Source organism: Erythrolamprus reginae, chromosome 4, assembly GCF_031021105.1.
Source record: "Erythrolamprus reginae isolate rEryReg1 chromosome 4, rEryReg1.hap1, whole genome shotgun sequence".
NCBI lineage: Eukaryota > Metazoa > Chordata > Lepidosauria > Squamata > Dipsadidae > Erythrolamprus > Erythrolamprus reginae.
The window spans coordinates 46676908-46701310 of record NC_091953.1 but is presented as its reverse complement, the minus strand read 5'-3'; the positions used below and the strand labels follow the sequence as shown (position 1 = coordinate 46701310).

At 41.4% G+C, this 24403-nt stretch overlaps 1 protein-coding gene across 6 annotated transcripts in view; it reads right to left on the bottom strand.

Annotated features, from left to right (window-relative positions):
• Positions 1-2516: 2516 nt before the first annotated feature.
• BCL9 (BCL9 transcription coactivator) overlaps positions 2517-24403 on the bottom strand; it is a 155188-nt gene continuing 133301 nt past the window's right edge. For 5 of the 6 annotated variants that reach the window (XM_070750231.1, XM_070750233.1, XM_070750232.1 and 2 more), the window contains exons 7-10: positions 22188-22284; positions 18772-21004; positions 11339-11599; positions 2517-4613 (exon numbers count right to left, since the gene is read on the bottom strand). In XM_070750231.1, coding sequence (XP_070606332.1) covers positions 3511-4613; positions 11339-11599; positions 18772-21004; positions 22188-22284 — 3694 coding nt within the window. In that variant the 3' untranslated portion in view covers positions 2517-3510. The remainder of the gene's footprint in view (positions 4614-11338; positions 11600-18771; positions 21005-22187; positions 22285-24403) is intronic. The other variant, XM_070750234.1, reaches the window with a different exon arrangement.

Sequence of the window (24403 nt, the reverse complement as noted above, 5' to 3'; positions counted from 1 at the left end):
GTGCAGCAACCAAAACTAAACATATTATTCCGGTGTGGTCTAACCATTGTGACATGAAATAGAATTGTCAACTCCTGTGATCATGACATACATTTGTAAATGCAACAATCTGATAAGCTTTATCAGAATACCAGATTTAATGATTTAATAATTAAATAGATACTACTATGGAACCACGTAGCATCTATCTTGTATCCGTGTATCTGGTTTTTTCCCTACTTAAATGCAGAATTGTAACAATTCCCATCGCTGTATTGCATATTATAAGAGCCCATTATTCAAATCAAGATCCTTCTGAATTTAGTGCCTGTCATCTGAGGTACCCTGCCTCATCAAAAGATTTGATACGTGTTTCTTCATGTAAGTCATTTATAAAAATCATAAAGGGCCCTGTGCCCAGGAAGGATTCCAACACATTTTTCCTTCCATGTAGATCAATTAAGGACCATGCACTGTATTTAATTTGTACCAAAGAGATTGCTCTGTCAAGATTGTTTGCTTAGGCAAGCTTATAAATTGCTACTGTTTCATTAGAAATTCACTGGAAACTTCAATGAATTGTTTTTGCATGCCATGGTAGCTCTTCAAGATCCTTTCCAGGGCACAATATTGTTTCAGTTACTTTGTGTGGTAAGGTAGTCTATACCGTGTTTCCCCCAAAATAAGACAGGGCCTTATATTTTTTTCAGCCCTGAAATATGGTCTTGGCCTTATTATCAGAGGAGCCTTATAATTTGTGGGGTGCAGGAGGTGGGATATGCTGCAAGATGCGTGTCTTACTGGAGTCTGGCAGCTCTGTGGCGTCTCTCGGCCGGTCTGTTTAGTTCCAGTTCCAAGCTGTCACCATAGAGCAGGAAGCACACTCGCGGAGCAGTCGCTGCTCTGGCTGGGGTTCAGAAGCCGCAGAGCGGGAGTTTAGGGGAGAGAAAGACCTTGGCTGCATGCAAGGAAAACAGAAGTCTTTCTTTCTCTCCCCCAAACTCCAGCTCTGCGGCTTCCAAACCCAAGCCAGAACAGCGGCTGGTCTGCAAGTGCACTTTCCACTCTATGGTGACCTAAGCCCTCCACCTTGGGAGTCACCAGATGGAATGGGGATTGAGCTGGACTCTTCCTGGGGAGGGAAGCCTTGCAGGACCCTTGCCTGTACTTCCTTCCACCTGCAGGCCCCACTTACCCTTCTCAGGCACCTGGCAGCGAGGCACCGGGCCATCCCGACAGACACAGCTCGGCCACGGCCAGTGATTCCTGCCCACAGCTGAGCTTGCCCTGCAGGGGGCTGTCTGGAGCCTCCATAGGCAGTGGCAGTGAGGGCAGCAGCACCCACAGCCCCTTAGCCATCCCTGCCAAGCAGAAGCAGATGGCGACCAAATCCAAGTTGATGGCCACAGCAGCTGAGCACAGCAGTAGAAGAAGCCAGTGAGCAATTTTTTTGGGTGGCAGGGAGAGAGAGTGCACGTAAGATACAGCACCTGGAAAGGGAACCTTTTGGCTGCATGCTAGATACAAGAAATCTTTCTCCCCTTTCATTCCAAGAGGCTGCGCAGGCATATTGAGTCTCACGAAGATTCATTTCTGGCAGAGTTTGGAAGAGAGAAAGATTTCTTGTGCCTTGTTTCTCTTCAGCAGACCAGATTCAGGGAGCTGAAAGTGCTCCCACCACTCCACCAGTTCACAGTGTTTTACAGCCACCTCTAACAGTTTACAGAGAGTAAGCATATTGCCCCTAACAATCTGGGTCCTCATTTTACCAACCTTGGAAGGATGGAAGGCTGTGTCAACCTTGAGCCTACTGAGATTCGATCTGCCAAACTGCTGGTAGCCAGTGATTAGTAGAAGTAGCTTGCAGTACTGTACTCTAACCACTGCACCACCAAAGCTAATGACTAACCACCGCTGACTAATGGCAGAGAGAAGCTAGATGCTGGTAAGATGCATGTCTCGCAGCCCTCCCTTCCCCATCCCCTGCCTCACCTGCCACCTCCAAATTATGCCCAAACATCTTACCAGTGTATGGCAGCTTTAACACTTCTCTTTCTCGGCAGGTCTTTGCAGGGAAACTCCTTGAAATGTAAAGAAAAACTTGTAAGTGCGAGAAGTTGTTAATTATTCGCACTCGCAATAGGTTTTTCTTTACATTTTCTTTTCTTTACATTTCAATAAACTGCAAAGACTGGCCAAGAAAAAGAAGCGGCGAGCTGGAAAATTCTGGTAAGATGTTTGGCCATAATTTGGGGATAGCATATGGGGCAGGGGATGTGTATACGTAGATATTGGGGCTTATTGGTGTGTGTGTGTATTTTAACACATGTCCTGAAAAGCTCAGTTGGGCTTATTATCAGGACTTGTCTTATTATAGGGCAAACACAGTAGTTTAAGATGAATTGTGTGTTTTAGATAAATCATTACTCAAGTTAATAACTGTTCTAGAAGTACAAAAACTATACAAGGCAAATTTGTAAACGAGTGAAAATACAGGTAGTTATAGATTGTGGCAGTATATTATGAAACTGATTCAATTTTCTTTTTTGTAAGAAACAATATATTTTATTTTTCTGACACCACAGCCCTGGCAAGTGGTTTTGTACCAAATTTAATGGAGGTTACACAGAACGTTTTACGCTGGGGACAAAAATAAAAGCCACAAAAAAAGTCAGGATAACTTTTAGTGTCTGTTCCACTCCCACATTAATGTCACTGGGCGGGGAGGAGGCAGGGGTGCTGAGAAAAATAAGAAACAGTAAGACTACTTTCAAGTGTAACAGTGTCCAAGTCCAGCCTCTTCCTGAAAGTGGTAACACTCTCAGCACAAGAAGGGGGCTCTCCTAGATATGCTCCCCAAAATAATACAATGTATTGCAGCTGCCAGAGGAGGAGACAGTAAAGGGGTGGGAGGGAGAGACAAAGTGCTGGACAGCACTCATAATCTGAAAAATATGTCCTTAACTTATTTTTTTTTTTAAAGTTTACCCCCCTCACTGAACTTCAGTTCCTTTTGTGCTTTTCATTAATACTCTGCTCTGAGGTTGTAGTTTGGTTTTTCTATAGATTGAGTTGAAGGAAAATAGTCCAAAGTTCTGAAGATGGATTTTCCACCTAAAAGTAAACAGCCTTTCACCCCCAAGACTAAAGTCTCTGCTAAAATCCCTTTTACAATATAGTACAGTACACAAAAATAATCCCCAAAGGTGAGTCCTGGGAGAAGCCAGTCCGAAGGACGTAAACATACAGAGAATGGTGCAACTCGTGACAAATGGCAATTCTCAAAATACAGCTACAGATTTTCAAAGCAGGTGCCATCACAGGATACCCAAGTACACAAAAATAATTTTTTAAAAATAAATTTTAAAAAAACAACCTGTTAAAATGAATTCATTTGTTTTCAGGAAATTCCATACATTCGAGATTTTCCAAAGCATCCTCTGGTCTGTTTTCACCTATTGCATGATCAAACTGTGCTCCTGGAATCTCATCTCAACAAGGATTGGAACCATCCAGTCTTTATGTAGCAGCTTAAAACATTATATTCCCTGGATTTCCAGGGCCTTGGCTAAATCCTCCCATTCCTACATCAGCAGCCATGCCCCGTGGCCTCATCTGTGGAGGAATCATGATGTTCTGTTGAGGTGCTATCATGCCCTGCATTGACATCATCATACCAGGTGAACCTACAGGTCCTGGATGGCTGTATAGCCCAGCAGCAGCTCGATCCTTGCCTGGAATCATGCCTACTGGGTTGCTCATTAGGGTGGGTTGGCCAGCCATTGCTGTTTGTGCTGGTGACATCATCCGGTGGTGAGGTCCCATCATTCCTTGTTGCAGAAAGGCAGGTGGTCTCATAGGGTTATGGCCTGGCATAGAGGATGCTGTGCCAAGAGGAATATCAGGTGCGCCACCAGGGCCTCCCATACCAGGTAATGTCAGCCCCATTCTTGGATTCTGTTCTCCCATCATTCCCTGTATATGAGAATAGCCAGGCCCAACATTCTGTGGCTGTTTGCGGCCTGGTACTTCTCCACGAGGGAAATACTGTAATGTCTGGCTTGGCTTCTCGGATGGAATTATCCTGGACAAGTCAAATTCTGGTATTCCAGTGGCTCCAGGACGAATCACTTCTTGTAGCTCTGGATCAGAAAAAACTGAAGGCATATTGTTTCCTAGAACTGTGAAAGAGTCTGGTCCCCCTGGACCTCCAGACTTACAAAGTGCTGGATCGGTTGAACTTTGGGGCATGCTGGTGGGTCGCCCCAGAGGTCCTTCCCCATGGAAGCTCATTCCAGCTGGGAAGTTGCCTGGTCCTCCACTGGGACCATTATGAGGAAATGGCACCTGCTGGGGTGGAGATTGTACTGGAGGAAATCCCTGTGGGAAGCCCAGGCGTCCTTGAGGTACCATTGGTGGGTCTTGGGAACCGTGGCCCATCATTGGATTATGTGACATCAAACCAGGTCCTACAGGAACCCCATGAGGAGGTATATTGGCTCCCATAGCATTTGGAGAGGGCAATTGATTACTATGAGTTAGTGGCTGTGTCATTCCCATTGGGCTAAGAGTTGCCATCGAGCCTGCTTGGTTAGGACCAGAAACACGGGGATTCTGGGGATTAATGCCCATTCCTGGAGAAAGGGAAAAAGCAACATTAGAACAAAATTAAGTAAAAACATAGAATCATTTAATAGACACAAAACCACCATTACAATACATGCATTTTTGTTTCCTCTATATTATCGGTTATTAGAGAAACATTTCTCTCCTAAGGAAAACACAGAGGTAGGAAAACATAGATGTAGACCCATACTAATCATGCTTGTCTCACGCCTGTCTAAGTGACTGAATTTTGTAAACTTTGGCCTCTTTGCCAGAACAAGGATGCTGCAGGGATTCTAAAGCATAATCTAGGCCAGTGATGGTGAACCTTTTTTTCCTCGGGTGCCAAAAGAGTATGTGTGCACGCTGTCACGCATGTGCGAGTGCCCACACCCATAATTCAATGCCTGGGGAGGTCGAAAATACCTTCCCTCACCCCCGGAGGCTCTCTGGAGGCTGGAAATGGCTGTTTCCCAACTTCTGGTGGGCCCAGTAGGCTCATGTTTTGCCATCTCCAGGCTCTAAAGGCTTCCCTGGAGCCGGAGGAGGGTAAAAACGCCCTTCCCTATCCCCCTGGAAGCTCTCTGGAAGCCAAAAACGCCCTCCCAGAGCCTCTGTGCAAGCCAAAAATAAGCTGGCTGGCATATACATCCATGTTGGAACTGAACTAAGGCCAGCAGATATGGCTCCACATGCCACTTGTGGCACCCATGCCATAGGTTCGTCATCACTGATCTAGGCCATATATCACACAGTATTTTCAGTACCACTTACAATCAGTATTTTTACAGGAGAAACCCAAACTCAATACATTTAAGAAAATATCAATACAATAATTAAATCATGCTTTAGAAAGAAATATGTAATATGTCTGCTATACTGTTTTAGGAACAATTACAAGTAAAATCACCTAAGGTAACATAAATAAGAAATCTAGATAGTTACAGGCCATCTGGTGTTGTATTGCCTCTTTTCTAAGCATTAATAACCACTGGGGTTTCTAAATCAACAGAGATGAGTAAAATTTAATGACTATAGGTTTTGAGCTGACACTGTTATTCAAGAATGGAACCAATTTGACCTGATAAAACAAAATTCAATCATAACCTATAGTGGGGAAGCACTGAAACATCAACTTTGGAGGAACAAAAGAGGATGAAAACATGTTTCAATGCACTGTTTCTCAAAGTATGTTCCAAAGAAAGCCACTTCTGCAAATAACTTGCAGGTACGCTACATAAGCATGCTTGATCCTAAGCATATAGCCTGTAGCAGCATCCAACTTACGCTTGTTCGTACAATGTTCTTACTCCAGAGATTTATCCTTTCCTGTTTTACAGATAATTACACTATCTCCAAAACACACCTCAGCTTCTTCCTCAGTGCTTCTGAGCCCAGACGTGAACTATATGCCTGCTTTATATGTTAGTTTGGCTGGTGAGCCATGATCTTCCCTGGGGGTGGGGAGGATGTTCAATAAAAGATATCCTCTGTCTATAAAGAAACCTTATGTCTTAACTCACCTACCAGGAACAAGATCTAAATACTGTACAATTAATAAGATGGGAAATCCAGTAAAACAACACATAAAAACACATTCAACAAAGGGCTTTATCCACACTAGCCAGAGACATAGAAGATGTAGATAATACCTTATACATTGCTAGTAAAGTAGCTAGAAAGGTTCCAAAAAGCCATGTTCTCTCAGTCTCTCTAATTTGCTCTTTCTAGCTCTACAGAATGCTCCATAGAAATTAGATAAAGGAGTCTGAAACTTGTTTGTGAGTGGGATAACTTCCTAAAAACCAAATAGAATTGGACAAAACTATTGTTTTGGAAGAAGCCAACAACAAAATCATGTTCAAAAATGGCCCAGTTCAGTTAGAAACTCTAGAGAGAGAAAATCCAGAAATTGGGCAGCAATCAAGAGTGAAAACAATTCTGGAAACAATAGCCTCTATTCTCTCCCTATCTTGCCTAGTCTTTCCAACCCAGGATGATGTGGCAAAGAAATTACATACAGGTAATCCTGGGCTAATGACTGCCTCATTCAGTGACTGTTCAAAACGTTGACAGCAATAAAAGTGTAGATTTATGACTGGTCCTTGGTTTATGGCCCTTGCCGCATCCCTGCATCTCATGATTGTGAATTGGGTGCTTGTCAATTGGTACAGATTTAGGACAGTCACAGCCTCCCATGATCACCATTGCAATCTTTGCAACTGGCTTGTCACTTTCCATTGTAACAAGTTTGCAACTCTTAGTACAGTGGTACCTCTCCTTACGAACTTAATTCGTTCTGTGACAAGGTTCTTAAGTAGAAAGGTTTGTAAGAAAAAGCAATTTTCCCCATAGGAATCAATGTAAGGAGGGTGGATGCCCTGTTTCCTCCCAGGAGATTCTTAGAGAGGCCCCAGAGGCTTCGCCTTGCCTTTTCTGGCCCTGTTTTCTCCCAGGAGATTCCTAACGAAGCACCACAGAGGCTTCTCCCCACCTTTTCCGGCCCTGTTTCCTCCCAGGAGATTCCTAGAGAGACCCCATGGAGGCTTCTCCCTGCCTTTTCTGGTTAGTTTCGGAGGCTCGAGTTTGTAAGTGGCGAGTTTGTAAGTGGGAAATGGTTCTTGAGAAGAGGCAAAAAAATCTTGAACAGTCGGTTCTTCTCTAGAAAAGTTCATAAGTAAAGGTGTTCTTGGGTAAAGGTACCACTGTATAGTAATTCTGAAAACTGTATGCAATGGGACCCAATATGGTTATTAGGCAAAGCCAGGAAAGTATCCGAAGTACAAAAATAGAGAAAAATATCCACCACCATCCCCTCAAACTCAATATTATGAGAGTTAGCAGCTTCCAACATTACTGACTCTTCCATTATAAGCTTCTCTCTCTCCTTTCCTGTCCTCACAGTAGATAATGTACCAGTTTGGTCTAGTGGTTAAGGCATCAGGCTAAAAACTAGGAAATTCTGAGATCTAATCCTACCTTTGGCATGGAAGCCAGCTAACTGATTTTGGGCTAGTCACTTTCTCTCAGCCCAATTCACCTCAGGGTTGTTTTTGTGGGGGAAATAGGAGGAGAAAGAAGTATTGGAAACATTCACTGCATTGAGTTATTTATAAAAAAAAAACCACCACCAAAGTTGAAATAAAAAACCTCTAAAATGTTCTGTGTTTTCCAGAGTGCATGTGCACACACAACGTAATGGAAGAGAAGAAATATACACACAGAAATATACCATGTTATTTTATTACGAAGAGAAAATAAAGATGCCTTCTATAGCCACTGCTAGTAAAGGGGTGGTAAAATTCAAGATGCATGTGCTTCATGCTTTTCTTGCCTTATCTTTATAAGAAATGTCCATAGGATAACATCAACCCTGCAGAGTTGGATCAGACAGGTTTGTAATATTTTGTGGTGAAATTTTAATCACCACCAGGACCAGATATCAAATTTCTCTAAATAAAAACTGCTGTAAACTGTTGGAAAACTCTCAACTTATATATAAAAGCCTTCTAAAATTGTTTTCAAGAATAAAATTGTACAACCGTTTAACGATATCACTCTCAAGAACCACTTGTTTTTCTAGATGCATAGCAAAGCAAATTCTTCTAAAATGCGTTTGTACGCTGCAACTTAAGATCTAGTAACTTATTTTTCAGACATTTTAAATCTGAATTTTATACAAAATAGTCCAACAGCAAGTATTAGCACCAAAAGTGCTAATGCAGTGGTTCTCAACCTTGGGGTCGGGACCCCTTTGGGGGTCGAACGACCATTTCATAGGGGTCGCCTAAGACCATGGGAAAAGACAAATTTCCAATGGTGTTAGCAACTAAAGCTTCTATTCCGGCATTTCGGAACATATTTTTACAATCCACCCAACAGGGAGGTGTCCCTCTGACCTCTTGCCAATCAGCTTAAAGATCTGTTGGAAAAATTGGTGCTAAACTTATAGTTGGGGGTCACCACAAGATGAGGAACTGCATTAAGGGGTCGCAGCATTAGAAAGGTTGAGAACCACTTTGCTAATGAATGCCAGATACGCAATGAAGGGACCAACAGGTACTACACTAAATACAGTGAGAACCAAACAAGAGTAAGGATAAAAGATCCAAGCCTATACAAGAAAATGCAAACCACATAAGGACCATAAACAGAATAAATCTGAATTCTTTTTCTTCTTCCAAGCAAATATGCCTAAACAAATTCTAGCTAAAACCAACACACAAAAAGCATATATCAAAGAACCTTCATGCATTCAACCTTCACAGACTCACATCAATCCCTCTTTACCTCTGAGGAAATATTCAAAAATGATTGAAAATCTGCAGCCAGAAAATCCTTCATTTAAATGCTTTCCAAAATATTCTGAAAATCATTTGCTTTCACTTGACATTTTTGAGTAATTTGAACATTTGCTTCAATGATTTAATTCAAAGTAGTGGTTCAGATTAATCTCCAAATATATTGAAACTTTCACACAATCTTATTAGCCACACTAGTCTCTCTGAATGTTATTGCCACTACAATAATCTATTTTTTTTAAAAAATTCTATCGTGTTGAAAATATAAGAGCTGTTTTTAGTATATGTTCAACCCAAGCCCTAGCACTTTAGGGATGAAAAATCTAACTGCATTAGATATACATCTAAAATAACACTTAATTTGATTTTTTAAAAAGGCAAAATAATTAAGAAGAATCCTCTTGTAGAATCTGTGTCTAGCTTTTATGGAAATAAAAGTGGAACAACTTGACTCCAGAAATTGTGAATGTTCCAACACTGGAAGATTTTAAGAAGAGACTGGACAACCAATCAACCATTTAATTGGACAACCAATTTGTCTGAAATGAGATAGGGTTTCCTGCCTGAGTAGGGAGTTGGACTACAATACTTCCAAGGTCCCTTCCAACTCTGTTATTCTGTTCTGTTTTATTCTAAAATATCAGTTAGCATTATTACTTCACATTTTTTAACATGGAAACACATAGCATCCACATGAACTGGACTGGGAACTAACTAATTAGAAATAAGCCTACTTATTTCTAAGAAAGGAACAAAATCGTTTTGCCCCTCATCTTTGTACTAGAAATTATAATAGTGTTTAAAAGTTTGTGAACATGTATGCATTTATTTATTGAATTTATTTAAACCATGGAATTTTGGGCATTCACTATCGAAGTCTGATCTTCACAACTCAAGTATGAGGAAATATGCCATGGCTTCAACAATAAATTCCTGAGAATCTCTAAAATCAGTTATTGATACTTCCCAGGCTTTAATTATTATTATTTTTTTTTAAATGGATTCTACCATTGATATTCACCAGGCTGGACAAAGTTACAATTTTTTTTAAAAAAAATTGGACTTTACCAACCCCACTGTCAATCATATCATGTAATAATAGAAGCAATTCAACACCACTGTTACCCTAGCCAAGAGTAGCTCACCAACTAAGAACAAAGGGCCTAATACTCAGAGAAACCCAGATTAACATCTAAGGAAATAAAGGCCTCTCAAGAAATATTAGGGACCTATAGCCACAAAAGGGGGGGTCTATGGTGGGCAAAATGTTGAGAATGACTGAACTAGAAAGTTATTTTAAAATGTTCTTGGATAAATGAAACCAAAATAGAAGTTTTGGCTTGCATGAAAAGCATTAGGGCAAAAGGCAAACAGTGCATTTCAGCATAAAATCCTTATTCCATCTATGAAATATGGTAGTGACAGCATGGTCATTTAGGCCTACTATGCTGCCTTTGTGCAGGGATGGCTTGTTATCAATGACAGGAAATTGTACCAGTAAACTCTACAAAAATTTGGAACTATACTAGCAAATTCTACAGGAAAATGTAAGAGTCACTGTCAATTAAGTGAAGCTAAAAAAAAAGTTGTCTATGCAACAAGACAACTCAAACACAGAAGTCATCCAAACAAATAATGATTAAAGCAAAGGAAAGTTATTTGAGAACATGCCAAATCAAAGCCTGGTTTTCACCCCATAGAAATATTGTGAAAGGTTTGTAAAGTGGGCATTTCATGTAAGGAAGTCCATCAACATCCCGACGGGGTTTTTGGAAGGAGGAATGGCTGAAACTCTTCCAAGTCCATACGCAAGACTGTTATTGGAAATATTTAGTTCCAACTATTGCTGTCCATGATGGACACTCGGTTACTGAAAGAAAAGGTTCTCATGCTTTTGCCATACACAAATATTTCACTTATATTTTTCTCAGTGAACAAATAAAATATTTTGACCTGTTTAACTGGATTTTCTTTAACTAGCTTGATGACTGGTGTGGATCTATATATGTATGCAGCAATACTGAAAATTCAAAAGATTCATAAACTTTTAACCACCACTGCATAATTTAAAGAAATCTGGCAGTCACATTTCCCCATTCTAAATATAAAGAAATATATTCAGAGAAGTACTAATGATAGAAAGGTAAGAAAGAAAAAGGAAGGGTCAGTAAGGAGAAATCCTCTGCTTATAATTTGTGAGTCCTATGAAAAGTATTATTAAAATACTCCAAGCATGTGCCTTTTTTTACTATGCTCACTGTGAACTCATGTCTGGCTAATCATAGTCAATTCTTTACTCTCAAGTAACCCTATTTATTGGAATAATCTCAGTGAGCAAAATTCAGAAAATCCTGTTTTCACACATGATAACTGTTATTTTTAATTACATTATCTCTAGGCAGATGGCAGAACTGTATGTGATTAACAGCATTTGCAGGATTCTTGCTCTTTACCTGAAAGATTGTTAATTGATGGTAAATTTGGGGACCGCGCCGGAGGAGAGTCATCATCTGATGAGGCTACAGTCTTGATAGCATCATGATAGAGCGGTGTTGAACTGGGCATAGCAAACTTGGACATCCGGGACATCATAATAGAAAGAGGATTTTGAGACAGGGTGGGTTCTGGAGGAATTGTGTAAGGACTGCTGGAAGGAAGATTTCCAGAAAGAGTCACAGGAGCATTCTGACTAACTGTTGAAGGGGGTGCAACACCTGGAAACAAATACATGCAGGTTAATTAATATTTTTAAAGGTACATTACTTAATGAACTTCATTAGAAAAATCTGCATTGCCAAGAATTCTTGGCTTCTTAGAAGTCCTCCAGCTATTTGAAATTACTTAATACCATGTCATTATTTTGGTTTGTTCTAACCTTGCCTTATCATGTACTTAGAGAATTTCCCCTCAGCAGGAAAAGGCATTCCTCATCACTTCTACTGCCAGATCTTTTAAATTAAACATGTGAGGGATGAACTTAGAATCTGATGTATGCAACACACATGATCTCCCGCTGAGCTATGATAAGCCTAAACGTCCTATTACCAGGAAACTATTCTACAATTTGTCTACCAAAAAACAATTGAATGCAACAGACATCTCTCCAAAGACTATCCTTTGGTCACACTGAGTTTCAGAATAAATGATTACAGGAGACTACGAGATTTAACTATTCAAAGCTAATTAAGTTTCTATGTGTTTTAGAATTCTTTTGATGGGGTTAGAGAAAGATGCTGTAATTTAATTGACCTTTAGGTAACTTGTAAAGAGAGGACCGTTCCACAATTAGTCCATCAATGTTCAAGTAAAAGCAGAACATAACCCTGAAGAAACAAGTGCTGTGCTTGTTGTTCATTTTGCTTTCTGTGATAGGTAGGTTTGTCTTCAACAAAGCCATACTGAGTCATATGAACGACTAAATGAAAGGAAGGAATGAAGATGGGCTTCATCTTAACTGAAACAACTGCAGCCTTTGATATTTTTATTACAAGAAATGCACCACAAGCGTTAAGAGTTATATATGATAGATGTACACATAGGATTATGCAGCCCTTTGTAAGCAAGCATTTGTTTATTACATTTGTTTGCTGCCCATCTCACAAGGTGACATTAATTAATATAGTCCTAGTACCGTAGTACCATATCTATTTTGTACCATTAGGAATTGCCAGGGCAAGAGGTATTGTACAGTACTTGCAGGTGACTTTGGAAGAGAATGAATGCTTACAAAATGCCACTTTCACAATATTCCCTACTTTAATTAAACATTTATTTTGAATATTAGTTACCTTACTAATGTGAATCCCAATGCAAGCATTTATAGCTTCTTTTTGGAGGATATGTGAAGTAAAGCTGAAAGCATTTAGAAGTTCACACACTATTATAAACTGTTTTTAATGCAAACGGCTAACTAGCTTGTAATATCCTAATATAATAGTGTGTAATTAATGACCATAACAAAAATTATAGGCAAAATTGTTTTAGAATTTAAGTCACATCCTATCCTGTATACAGTATAAGGCTTTATTTTAATTATTCTAGAATTAAATTTGATTGGTGTTCAGAAAGAACAAATAAAAGGACAAGGACTATGTGTTGGTTGGAAATATTACTGTCTCAGATTAATAATCAGAAAGTGAGGAAAAGAATCTTATTTCAGAGGGTGAATTTTGAATTTCAGAAAACATTTCCAATTCACATTCAAATCTGAGTATTTTACTTCATCGAAGAGGTATATCATCAAATAAGTCAACGAAGTCAGTGGAAGTGATGTGTCGGTGCCTGGAGGCTGTTGGGGCCTGGATGGGTGTCAACAAACTCAAACTCAACCCAGACAAGACGGAGTGGCTGTGGGTTTTGCTTCCCAAGGACAATTCTATCTGTCCGTCCATTACCCTGGGGGGGGGAATTATTGACCCCCTCAGAGAGGGTCCGCAACTTGGGCGTCCTCCTCGATCCACAGCTCACATTAGAAAAACACCTTTCAGCTGTGGCGAGGGGGGCGTTTGCCCAGGTTCGCCTGGTGCGCCAGTTGCGGCCCTATTTGGACGGGGAGTCACTGCTCACAGTCACTCATGCCCTCATCACCTCGAGGCTCGACTACTGTAACGCTCTCTACATGGGGCTACCTTTGAAAAGTGTTCGGAAACTTCAGATCGTGCAGAATGCAGCTGCGAGAGCAATTATGGGCTTCTCCAAGTATGCCCATATCACTCCAACACTCCGCAGTCTGCATTGGCTGCCGATCAGTTTCCGGTCACAATTCAAAGTGTTGATTATGACCTATAAAGCCCTTCATGGCACAGGACCAGAATATCTTCGGGACCGCCTCCTGCCGCACGAATCCCAGCGACCGGTTAGGTCCCACAGAGTTGGCCTTCTCCGGGTCCCGTCGACTAAACAATGTCGTCTGGCGGGACCCAGGGGAAGAGCCTTCTCTGTGGGGGGCCCGACCCTCTGGAACCAGCTCCCCCCTGAGATTAGGATTGCCCCCACCCTCCCTGCCTTTTGTAAACTCCTTAAGACCCACCTTTGCCGTCAGGCATGGGGGAACTAAAACACCTCCCCCTTGCCCATGTTGTTTTGTTGATTGATTGACTGTGTGCCTGTTTTTTATATATACTGTTTTTATGAGATTATTAATTTAAATTGTAACTAGATGGGTGGGCATTGGATTTGGTATTATGTACTGTACTGTTTTTTATTATTGTTGTGAGCCGCCCCGAGTTTGCGGAAAGGGGCGGCATATAAATCCAATAAACCTAACCTAACCTAACTAGGTGCAGAAAAGTTATAAAAGCTTAAGCATAAAGGGGAAATAGGCAAACTAAAGACATTAAAGCAGTAGTGAAAGAAAGAAGAGAACCTGCTTGAATAAGGTCAATAGTAACAAGCGATAAGAAAATGGTATGTCTTGATTTCCTTTAAGTCTTCTCCCCAACAGGGAATTGTGTTTAAATGGACCAAAACAGAAAAGACAATGTGGCACTCAAGATATATGAGTAGACAACACCTGATTACTACAAATCAGTTAAGCCTGTAGAACCAGGTCAATAGAGTCTTGAAAAAACTTGCTAATGTCATTCCAAAGTCCCCCTGCCTGAAACATATATTGATATGACTAGAAAAGATGAGATTTTTAAAAGGGGAAAAAAGAGAAGCACCCCCTTGATAACTATAGATAAACTGGCTTAACTCTGACACTAGGCAAAAGTAGCTTAATTTGGGGATTATTGGGAATCGAATGACTGCTTAACAGAAGCCAATGTGGGTTTATCATGAACAAATCCATGATAATCAACATGGTTTCCTTTTTTTTCATAGGGTGATCAGCTTCAGAGATTGTGGTAGTGCAGTGGCATAGTACCCTGGCTTAAACGTTTAACACGATCTCACTGGAAATTTTAGCAGAGAAGATACAAAAAGCTCAAGGTTGACTCAGCCTTCCATCCTTCCGAGGTGGGTTAAATGAGGACCCGGATTGTGGGGGCAATATGCTGGCTCTGTTAAAAAGTGCTATTGCTAACATGTTGTAAGCCGCCCTGAGTCTAAGGAGAAGGGCGGCATAAAAATAGAATAAATAAATAAATAAAAATGCAGGCTGGGTCATACTACATTAGCTGGATATACAACTAAATGAACAATATTTCCCAAAGAGTATATGTCAATGGTGATATAATTGTTTAGATGAGGAGCTAGGAGGTATTCTTTTTTTGCATTTAGAACCATTGCCTGCATTTTCACATTTTTGATCAATTTTTTCAGCAATGCTAAATAATTTCCCAAGTTATGAATATCCATAGGCATATCAATTCTATTATACACTTTGATGCGTAATACATGTAGGAAATGAACTAGATCAGGGCTGTCAAATTTGCGGTCCCCAGCTCTGGTAAGTCCAAGCCCGGTTTAGCAAAGGGGGGGAAAGTCCCGATACATCTAGCATGACGATGTGACTTTGACACCCCTGAATTAGATGGTCTCCAAGAGCTCCTCATGCCCTTAAAATTCCATAATTCTATGAAACTATATTCCTTTGCCTGGGTTACTTAAACTGCAAAGCATATAGGAGCTTGGAAGATTTATGTACAGCTGAGTCTCACCTTTTTCATGTTGAAGAGTGATAGGAAACTAGCTAGTCTTTTATTTATATTCTATTTCTCTTATTTCTATTCCTATTCTGCTCACAAAAGTTTGAGCAAAAGCAGTTTGCTGCTCCATTGCAATACTTTCTTTGAAACACTAGAGGGCAATGTGCCCAAATAGTTGACTTGGTTGCCTTCTTAATTCCCGGAATAACATGATTTCATAGACTAAATTGCTCCCAAGGCTGGATCTATCAAACAACTGCATGCAAACATTGCACACTGGAGACTTGCTTTATTACAATCTTACAAGGTGAGAATAGTCCGTTGCCTTTAAACTATAAATCTGGAATATTAAATGGCACTCACAATTCTGCAGGGAAAACAAGGCCATGTGAATCAAAACCAAGGAATTCCATTTTGTGGAATAGTAAAATCCATGAAAATTTCAATTGATATTTCTCTGACAATTCATAATAGACAATCAAATACAATGCTAAACTAATTTCCATGTTAGTACAGTGTGAAAGAGAGTATTTGTGCAAAATGTCTAAAATCCACTAAAATACAGAGTTACCAAATGTTGGTTACTATCCTAACTTCTGGGTCTTTTTCAAAAATTTCCTTAAGTGACCATTTCTGCCACCCTGACTGTTATCAAAACACTAAACAAGGCTGCATCCAATTAATACTTGGATGGAAGGTCACCAGAAATCATCAGGGTATAGATTTGATCAAGAATTCAAAGTTTCCAGAAGGAAGCAATAACAAACTCAGTATTTTTACAGTAGGGATATAAAGGAAATCCTATTTCAAAATGGTCCTCTAACTAATGGCCATATTCTCAATATTTCTGCTTAATAATTTAATCAATCAAACTGGATGTGTATATCAGGCTGCATTTAAAAAGCTTGCTCAATTATCAATTCAGTTTCCATCAATTGCTACTAGATTACTGAGCCCTAGCCCTTTGCTTTTTTTTAAACATGAGAGAGGGAAGATACAGTCATATGAAAAAGACCTAGTACACCATTTGAATTCTATGCTTTATCTATCAGGACATAGTAAAAAATCATCTGGTTCTTAGCAGTTTTTAAAAGTAGGTAAATACATCCTAAGATGAACAACACATGACTTATTATTAGTAGTAGTATTAGTATTAGTATTATTAATTTATTAATATATTAATATTATTATATATTACACTTTGTCATATATTTCATGAAAGAAATTCAAAATGGAGAAGCCAAGTATGAAAAACTAAGTATGCCTTTAGAGCTTCCATAGGTATGAAGGAACTATGTAGCCACCAGGTTCTGTTTATCAAACATTCTTAATCAATTATTCTTCAGTAAATGTGACTACCTCTATAAATTTAGAAGTTTGCTGGTCTCTAGCACTGAGGATGCCAAAAATTAGCAATTATATTAGAGATACCACTGTGGCTGCCCATCAATCTGTGAAGGCAATTTCCAAACAATTTAAAGTCCTACATTCTGCAGTGAAGATGATTATTCACAAGTGGAAAACATTCAAGACAGTTTCCAATCTTCCCAGGAGTACTCCTCCCGCAAATTCATCTCAAGATTAAACCATGCAATGCTCAGAGAAATTGCAAAAAATTCAAGGGTTGCATTTCAGATTTATGGGCATCAGTTTTAGCATGTTAAATTCATGATAATATATTTAAAAAAAGAATTACTGGTTTCCAGAAGAAAACCCTCTTCTATCTAAAAATAACATGTTAGCATGGCTTAGGTTTGCAAAGTTAAACAACTCATAAGACTTCTGGAACACTGTTCTTTGGACAGACTATACAAAGTGGAAATGTTTGGTCATAATGCACAGTGCCATGTTTGGGGAAAACCAAACCTAGCATATCAGCTACAAACACCTCACAACACCATCAAGCACAGTGGTGGAGTGGTGATAATTAGGGCTTGTTTTGTAGCCACAGGACTTGGGCACCTTGGAGTTATTGAGTAGACTATTAACTCTACTGTATACCAAAGATTTTCTGGAGTCAAATGTGAGGACACTGTATAACAGTTAAAGCCTGGCTGACACTAGCTGATGCAATAGGACAATGATCCAAAGCATACCAGCAAATCTACAATAGAATGACCGAAAAAGAAAAGAATCAAGGTGTTGCAATTGCCCAGTCAAAATCCAGACTTCAAACCGATTGAAATGATGTGGTGGGACCTTAAGAGAGCTGTGCATAGATAAACACCCACAAATCTCAATGAACTGAAAAAAAAACTGAATAAGAGTGGGTCAAAATTTCTCTATAATGATAAAACAGACTGATAAAGTCTCATGCCCTTATCACTTATCAGCTCAACTACTGCAATGCACTCTACATGGGGCTACCCTTGAAAAGCGTTTTGAAGCTACAGCTAGTCCAGAATGCAGTCGAGCGAGCTGTTATGACCAACACTCTGCGAGCTGCACTGGCTTCCAATTGGTCTCCAGGCACAATTCAAGGTGTTGGTTGTCATCTATAAAGTCCTACATGGCATAGGAATGACTATTTACAGACCATCTTCTGCCCCGTATCTCCCAGTGACCGATTAGGGCCCACAGGGTTGGCCTTCTCCAGGACCCATCGGCCAAACACTGCCGACTGCAGGACCATGTGGGAAAGCCTTCTCTACAGCGGCTCCGGCTCTCTGGAACCAACTACACGTGGAGATTCGTACTACCTGCACCATCCTAGCCTTCCGAAAGGCCGTGAAAACCTGGCTTTGCCAGCAGGCCTGGGACTGTTGAACTATATCATTCAGTTCCAGCCAAAAGTGTTTTGTTGAATGAATGTTTGATGGGTTTTATACTGTTTTATACCATTTATATTGCTTATATGCTACCCAGAGTCCGTAAGGAGTTGGGCGGTTCATAAATTTAATAAATTAAATTAAAATCATCAAATATTGTTGCTAAAGGTGATTCCTCAAGCTATTATATCATGAAGTGTGCTTAGTTTTTCATGCGTGGCTTCTCCATTTTGGATTTCTTTTTTGTAAAATAAATGATGACATGGTGTAATATGTCGTGTGTTGTTCACCTGAGACTGTATTTACCGACTTTAGGTAGGAAATATAGACTAGATTATTTTTACTATGTCATGATACACAAAACCGTATAACTCAAAGAGACTGTATACTCACAACTAAATTCTCAAGGAGAAACCAATTGACCTATTCAACTGCTGAGCAATTGTTAATAGCATCAGAGCAAAACCATTTGAAACAAGCAAGGGACACTTTCTGATCAAAAAGACATAAGAAAAAAATAAGTCTGACCTGATTCAACATTTCCCATCATGGCTGGTGAAGACATAGCAAGAGATGCTTTGTGGTTTGGAGGGATTCCAGGGCTCTGCAATGGGGGCTTTGGAGATGAGGTCCATCCAGGAGAAGGTGCCGGGAGGGATGGAGACTTGAGATGGACAGGTGAAGCGGCAGCAGAACCCATAACTGGGGGAGATTTGATTGAAGCAGCTGCGGCTGCGGTAGTTGGACCAGCAAGGATCCCTGCTAGCTGTGATGGAGTCTGGGGAGACTTGAGATTTCCAGAAGGAGAACCCAGCATGGGAGATTGCACCTGGCGCATTGTGGGAGATTTAAGCGGATTTATGCCTGGAGAATGAACTTGGCTGGCACCAACAGAGACATCCAGGGGTTTGCGTCCAAGATTGCGTTGAACCGGAGGAGTCGTGTTGAGGCTGTTTGGGTTACTGGAGGGGTTCAGAGGTAGTGGTGGCATGTGGCTAAGACGATTGTTAGTCCTTTGGTCAGGCCCTATTTGCTCTCTATGATTCCGGAGACCAACACCTGGGCCCTGAGACATAGGATGAAATGGTCTTGGGCCAATTCCATAGTCCTGTTGAGGATGCTCACCAAATGGCAAGGGAACCATTTTTTGCTGAGCGGAGAGCATTTCTGAGATACCCGGGCGCATCTTCATAATTTCTTCTGGACTCACTCCAGCTTCCCTCATTTTCTGAGGTAACATTGGTGGATTGGAAATGATGTTGACATTCAGATTCACGTCCCCTTTCATGCTGCTGGGGCCTATCCCAAATTCCAATTCTCTGTTAGCTGCCATCTGGGGTGGTATTCCTTTTGGAAATTCCCCTCGAGAAGGGCTCATGGGTCCCTCAACCGGCATACGTGGAAAGATGGGGTTATTGCCAGGCTCCATGTGTCTTTGAGGGGGAATCATCCGGTTCATCTCCATGCCAGGCCTAATTCCTTCTATGCTTATGCCAGAAGGAAGTCCTAGTTGTTTTTCTGCCAACTGCTGCTGGAATATGTCTTCAGGCAAACCTTGAGGATTTGGAAACCTCTCCCCTCGTCCAGGACCACTGAACACACCAGGCCCAGGAGGGAAATTGCGGCCGTCTGAAATTTTTGGCATATCATCTGGCCAAGGAACGCCTGAAAGCCCAGGTCTACCCGTGGTGTTTGGGACATTGGGTCCTTCTATGTCAGGGTTTATCATTCCAGAAAATCCGGGCAGTCGCATCTGGTTGCCAGGTACATTGGGATGGGGGGCCATGCCTCTTGGAGGTAGTGAGTGAGGCATTGCTATGGTTTCAGAAAAGGGTTCAGGGCCCCCAGGGCCCCAGCCATCACCTGGGGTCATCTGATAAGGAGGTGGGGGGCCTCTAACTAATCCTCGTGGTCCATGCTGGTGAACTATCATGTCCTGTAAGGAACATTGCTGCACAACCTGTTCTTGCTTTCTTCGTTTCTCTTCGTAGAACTCCTGCTGCAATTTCAGCCAGGCTACTTGTTCAGGGGTCATGTGATCCAGATGGTCTGGTCCAATAGGGCCCGACTGAGAATTAATGGATGGTGGTCCAACTTCATCTGGTGAAAATGGCATGTCTCTGTGCCCTTGGGAACCAAATGCACCCCCTCCTTCTGTCCGGGGTCCTGGCCCTTTACCTAAACTTTGAGATTGGGCCATCATTGCCTGTATTGGTCCTTCGGATTTCTTTTGGGGACCATCCAGAACTGCAGAATTTGGCTGCGGCCCTCCAGTTTGGCCTCCAGTAAATTCTTTTTCATCTGGGAAAAGCATTCGCTGAATATCTCGCAAAGTTTGTAACGAACGTTCTCTATGCTCTAGTTGTTCCTGGGATAGCCCATCTGGATTTTCACCCATGGTTGGTGGATCTCCTCCAGATACTTGCTGGTTGGGACCTTTAGGATCTGCAGTGGAACTATTACTTCCTTGGGAAACTGGACTAACTGCTCGATTATTGGGAGTTGGAGTTTGCCCAAATCCTTCAGCTTGTAGAGGAGTGGAGTTAGCAGGACTTCCTGCAGGCATCACATTACTTTCTAGGCCAGGATTGTCTTGGTCAATAGGGCAAGAACTAGTAGATTTAGGTGCTGGTGCTGGAACTGGAATGGGAGGAGTCTGCTGCATTTTTGCATTCTGGGGAGGAGTTTGTTCTTGAGAAGTAGGCAGCTGTGATGGAACTTGAGGCTTTGTATCATTTCGGAGAGGCGGAAGCGGAGTGTTCTGAAGGAAACAATTTCACATGGCTCTTGTTAATTAGAAACTGATCAAAGATGGCTCTCACAAATGTAAGATTTTATCATCTGATCCTGTTCAACTTCTAAAGGCGAGGAACTGATTTTAGAGCTACAACACTTTTATGCCTCCTGTCTGCCAGAACCTTCTTTCTACCTGAACCAAAACAGGTAGAAGTAACCCACCCAAGTCAAGTTACAGAAAACAAACCTGACTCTTTTGGCAAATGAGGACAAAACTGCACGATTGTACAAATAATATACAGTAGTACCTCGTGATACAAACCCCTTGTCATACAAACTTTTCGAGATACAAACCCGGGGTTCGGAAAATTTTTGTCTCTTCTTACAAACTTTTTTCGCCTTACGAACCCGCCGCCCGAACGCCGAACCCGGAAGTTCGGGTTTGGCATTCGGGTTCGTAAGGCTGCCGAGAAGCGCCGCCAACTGGCTGTTGCCTTTTGAAACAGCCGGGGGGCTTCTCGGCATTCCCCCGAACGCCGAACCCAGAAGTTTGGCAAAAGTTCAGGTTTGGCGTTTGGGTTTGTAAGGCCACCGAGAAGCCCCGCTGCCCAGCTGTCACCTTGCCAGAAGAGCCGCGGAACTGTTGGCCAGTCGGGAGGCTCAAATGGAGGTGGGGAATCCCAATAGGGAATTCCATGAGCGGAGCTTTGACATCATGAAGACGTCCTTCCTGGCCAGCCGAAACGTGGACTCCAGGAAAGACGTCTCCGTGATGTCAAAACTCCGCCCACCTCCATTTGAACCTCCCAACCGGCCGACAGCTCCGTGGCTCTTCTGGCAAGGTGACAGCCAGGCGGCGGGGCTTCTCGAAGGCCTCCCGAACCCGAACGCCGAACCCGAACTTTTGCCGAACTTCCGGGTTCAGCGTTCGGGGGAACGCTGAGAAGCACCCAGCTGTTTGAAAAGGTGACAGCTGGGCGGCGGCGGCCAGTGGAGCACCGTTTTTGCGATATATTTTTTTTTACTTGCACGCATTCATTTATTTTACATTGTTTCCTATGGGATACATTGTTTCTTCTTACGAACTTTTCGCCTTACGAACCTCTTCCCGGAACCAATTAAGTTCATAAGATGAGGTATTACTGTATAACAATTTTCAGCCCAGCTTTCTCTTCTCCATTCTCTTCTCCACTTATCAAGTTACTTACCAAGGATACACTGTTTCGTTCCGCCTTATTAGAGATGTTCTGAATGTGAAAAGAGACAATGGTTTCTACTTGTCCCTTCAATACAGCTTCTGCAGCTCTGAGGAAAAGAAAACAGATGCATCTAAGACATTGCTTAGAATGTACTCCTCTGCCATAAAAAATCGAGTTTCCTTTTGTAACTGAATTCTTATAGCCCAAAAGGACAGTTGATAAATATATCAAAAACATATTTTTCTTTATTTATAACTACTATGCTGCTCCAATTGAATAACCTCAGACAAAGCAATAAATACTTATAATCAAATCATTCTACAAATCCATTGCCATATCTTATGTTTTCCCTCATGCATATAAATATTAACAATTTCCCAGTCAGGTCAAGATTTCTACCACATGTCTTACTGGGAATCTTAGAACAATACCACAGTCAGTGGTATTGAAGGATGATGAAAGAAACTTTATGACAAGTGATTTGCTCTCTGCTTCCAAATCCTGCCACAGAGATCAGATAATGACTTCTATGACAAGAACTCAGTCTATAATGTATATAATCTGCTTGCTCCAGAATCCTTTGCCACAAATTTCTCCAAAAAGGAAAGGATGATGACTAGGCAATAGTCATTTAACATAGGTGAGTTCAGGGAAATCTTTTTAAACAGAAGTCATACCGGCACATCTTTCAAGACATTTCTTTATAAAGGCATTTACTGACATTCAGTACATTCATGGAATGGAATAGAATAAAACAGAATAGAATTCTTTATTGACCAAGTGTGATTGGACACACAAGGAATTTGTCTTTGGTGCATATGCTCTCAGTGTACATAAAAGAAAAGAGACATTTGTCAAGAATCATGAGGTACAACACTTAATGATTGTCATAGAGGTCAAATAAGCAATCAGGAAGCAATCAATATTAATAAAAATCTTAAGGATACAAGCAACAAGTTACAGTCATGCAGTCGTAAGTGGGAGGAAATAGGTGATAGGAATGATGAGAAAAAAACTAGTAGTAATAGTATTGCAGACTTAATGAATAGTTTGACAGTGTTTGAGAGAATTATTTTAGCAGAGTGATGGCGCTCGGGGGGAAAACTGTTCTTGTGTCTAATTGTCTTGGTGTGCAGTGCTCTGTAGCGTTTTGAAGGTAGAAGTTGAAACAGTTTATGTCCAGGATGTGAGGGGTCAGTAAATATTTTCACAGCCCTCTTTTTGACTCGTGCAGTATACAGTAGCTATACAGTAGCTATGCTGGCCAAATTGGGATCAGGTTCACAAGCAGCAGAAGTAACTTTACCAAGGATTAAGTCAATTGGAGATTGAAAATTTCAAGGACATCACCTCAGTCAACTCTTTAGACTGGTTCCCAACCCAACACTGTGCAAATATGAGTAACTCTATCCACCAATGCCTTCCCAGTAGCTCATTCCTGGTTCTAACCCAACCTTACTCAACAGGATTAGGGTCATTTTTAAAAACGCAGAATGGTAGAGAAGTAACAACACTTAATCCCTTTAGTATTGCAATGATGGCTCCGAATTAAAGTTGTATCCACATTTAGTCACGTTCACTTTCCCCCTACATTGTCATTCTTGGTATCTTTTCTGCCATTTCAACTCAAGGAATTCTTTAAATCTACAAAGTAACCCCTAGGACCAACAAATAGAAGAAGTTGCTCAAGAACAATCCTATCAAGTACAGTGATACCTCGTCTTACAAACCCCTCGTCATACAAACTTTTCGAGATACAAACCCGGGGTTTAAGATTTTTTTGCCTCTTCTTACAAACTATTTTCACCTTACAAACCCACTGCCACTGCTGGGATACCCCACCTCCAGACTTCCGTTGCCAGCAAAGCACCCGTTTTTGCACTGCTGGGATTCCCCTGAGGCTCCCCTCCATGGGAAACCCCACCTCCAGACTTCTGTGTTTTTGTGATGCTGCACGGAAATCCCAGCAGGGGAATCCCAGCAGCACAAAAACAGGCATTTTGCTGGCAACGGAAGTCCGGAGGTGGGGTTTCCCAGCAAGGGGAGCCTCAGTGAAATCCCAGCATCGCAAAAACACAGAGGTCCAGAGGTGGGGTTTTGAGGACTTTGGTGTTTTTGTGATGCTGCAATTTCACTGATGCTCCCTTCGCTGGGAAACCCCACCTCCGGACTTCCGTTGCCAGTGAAGCGCTCATTTTTGCAGTGCTGGGATTCCCCTGCAGCAT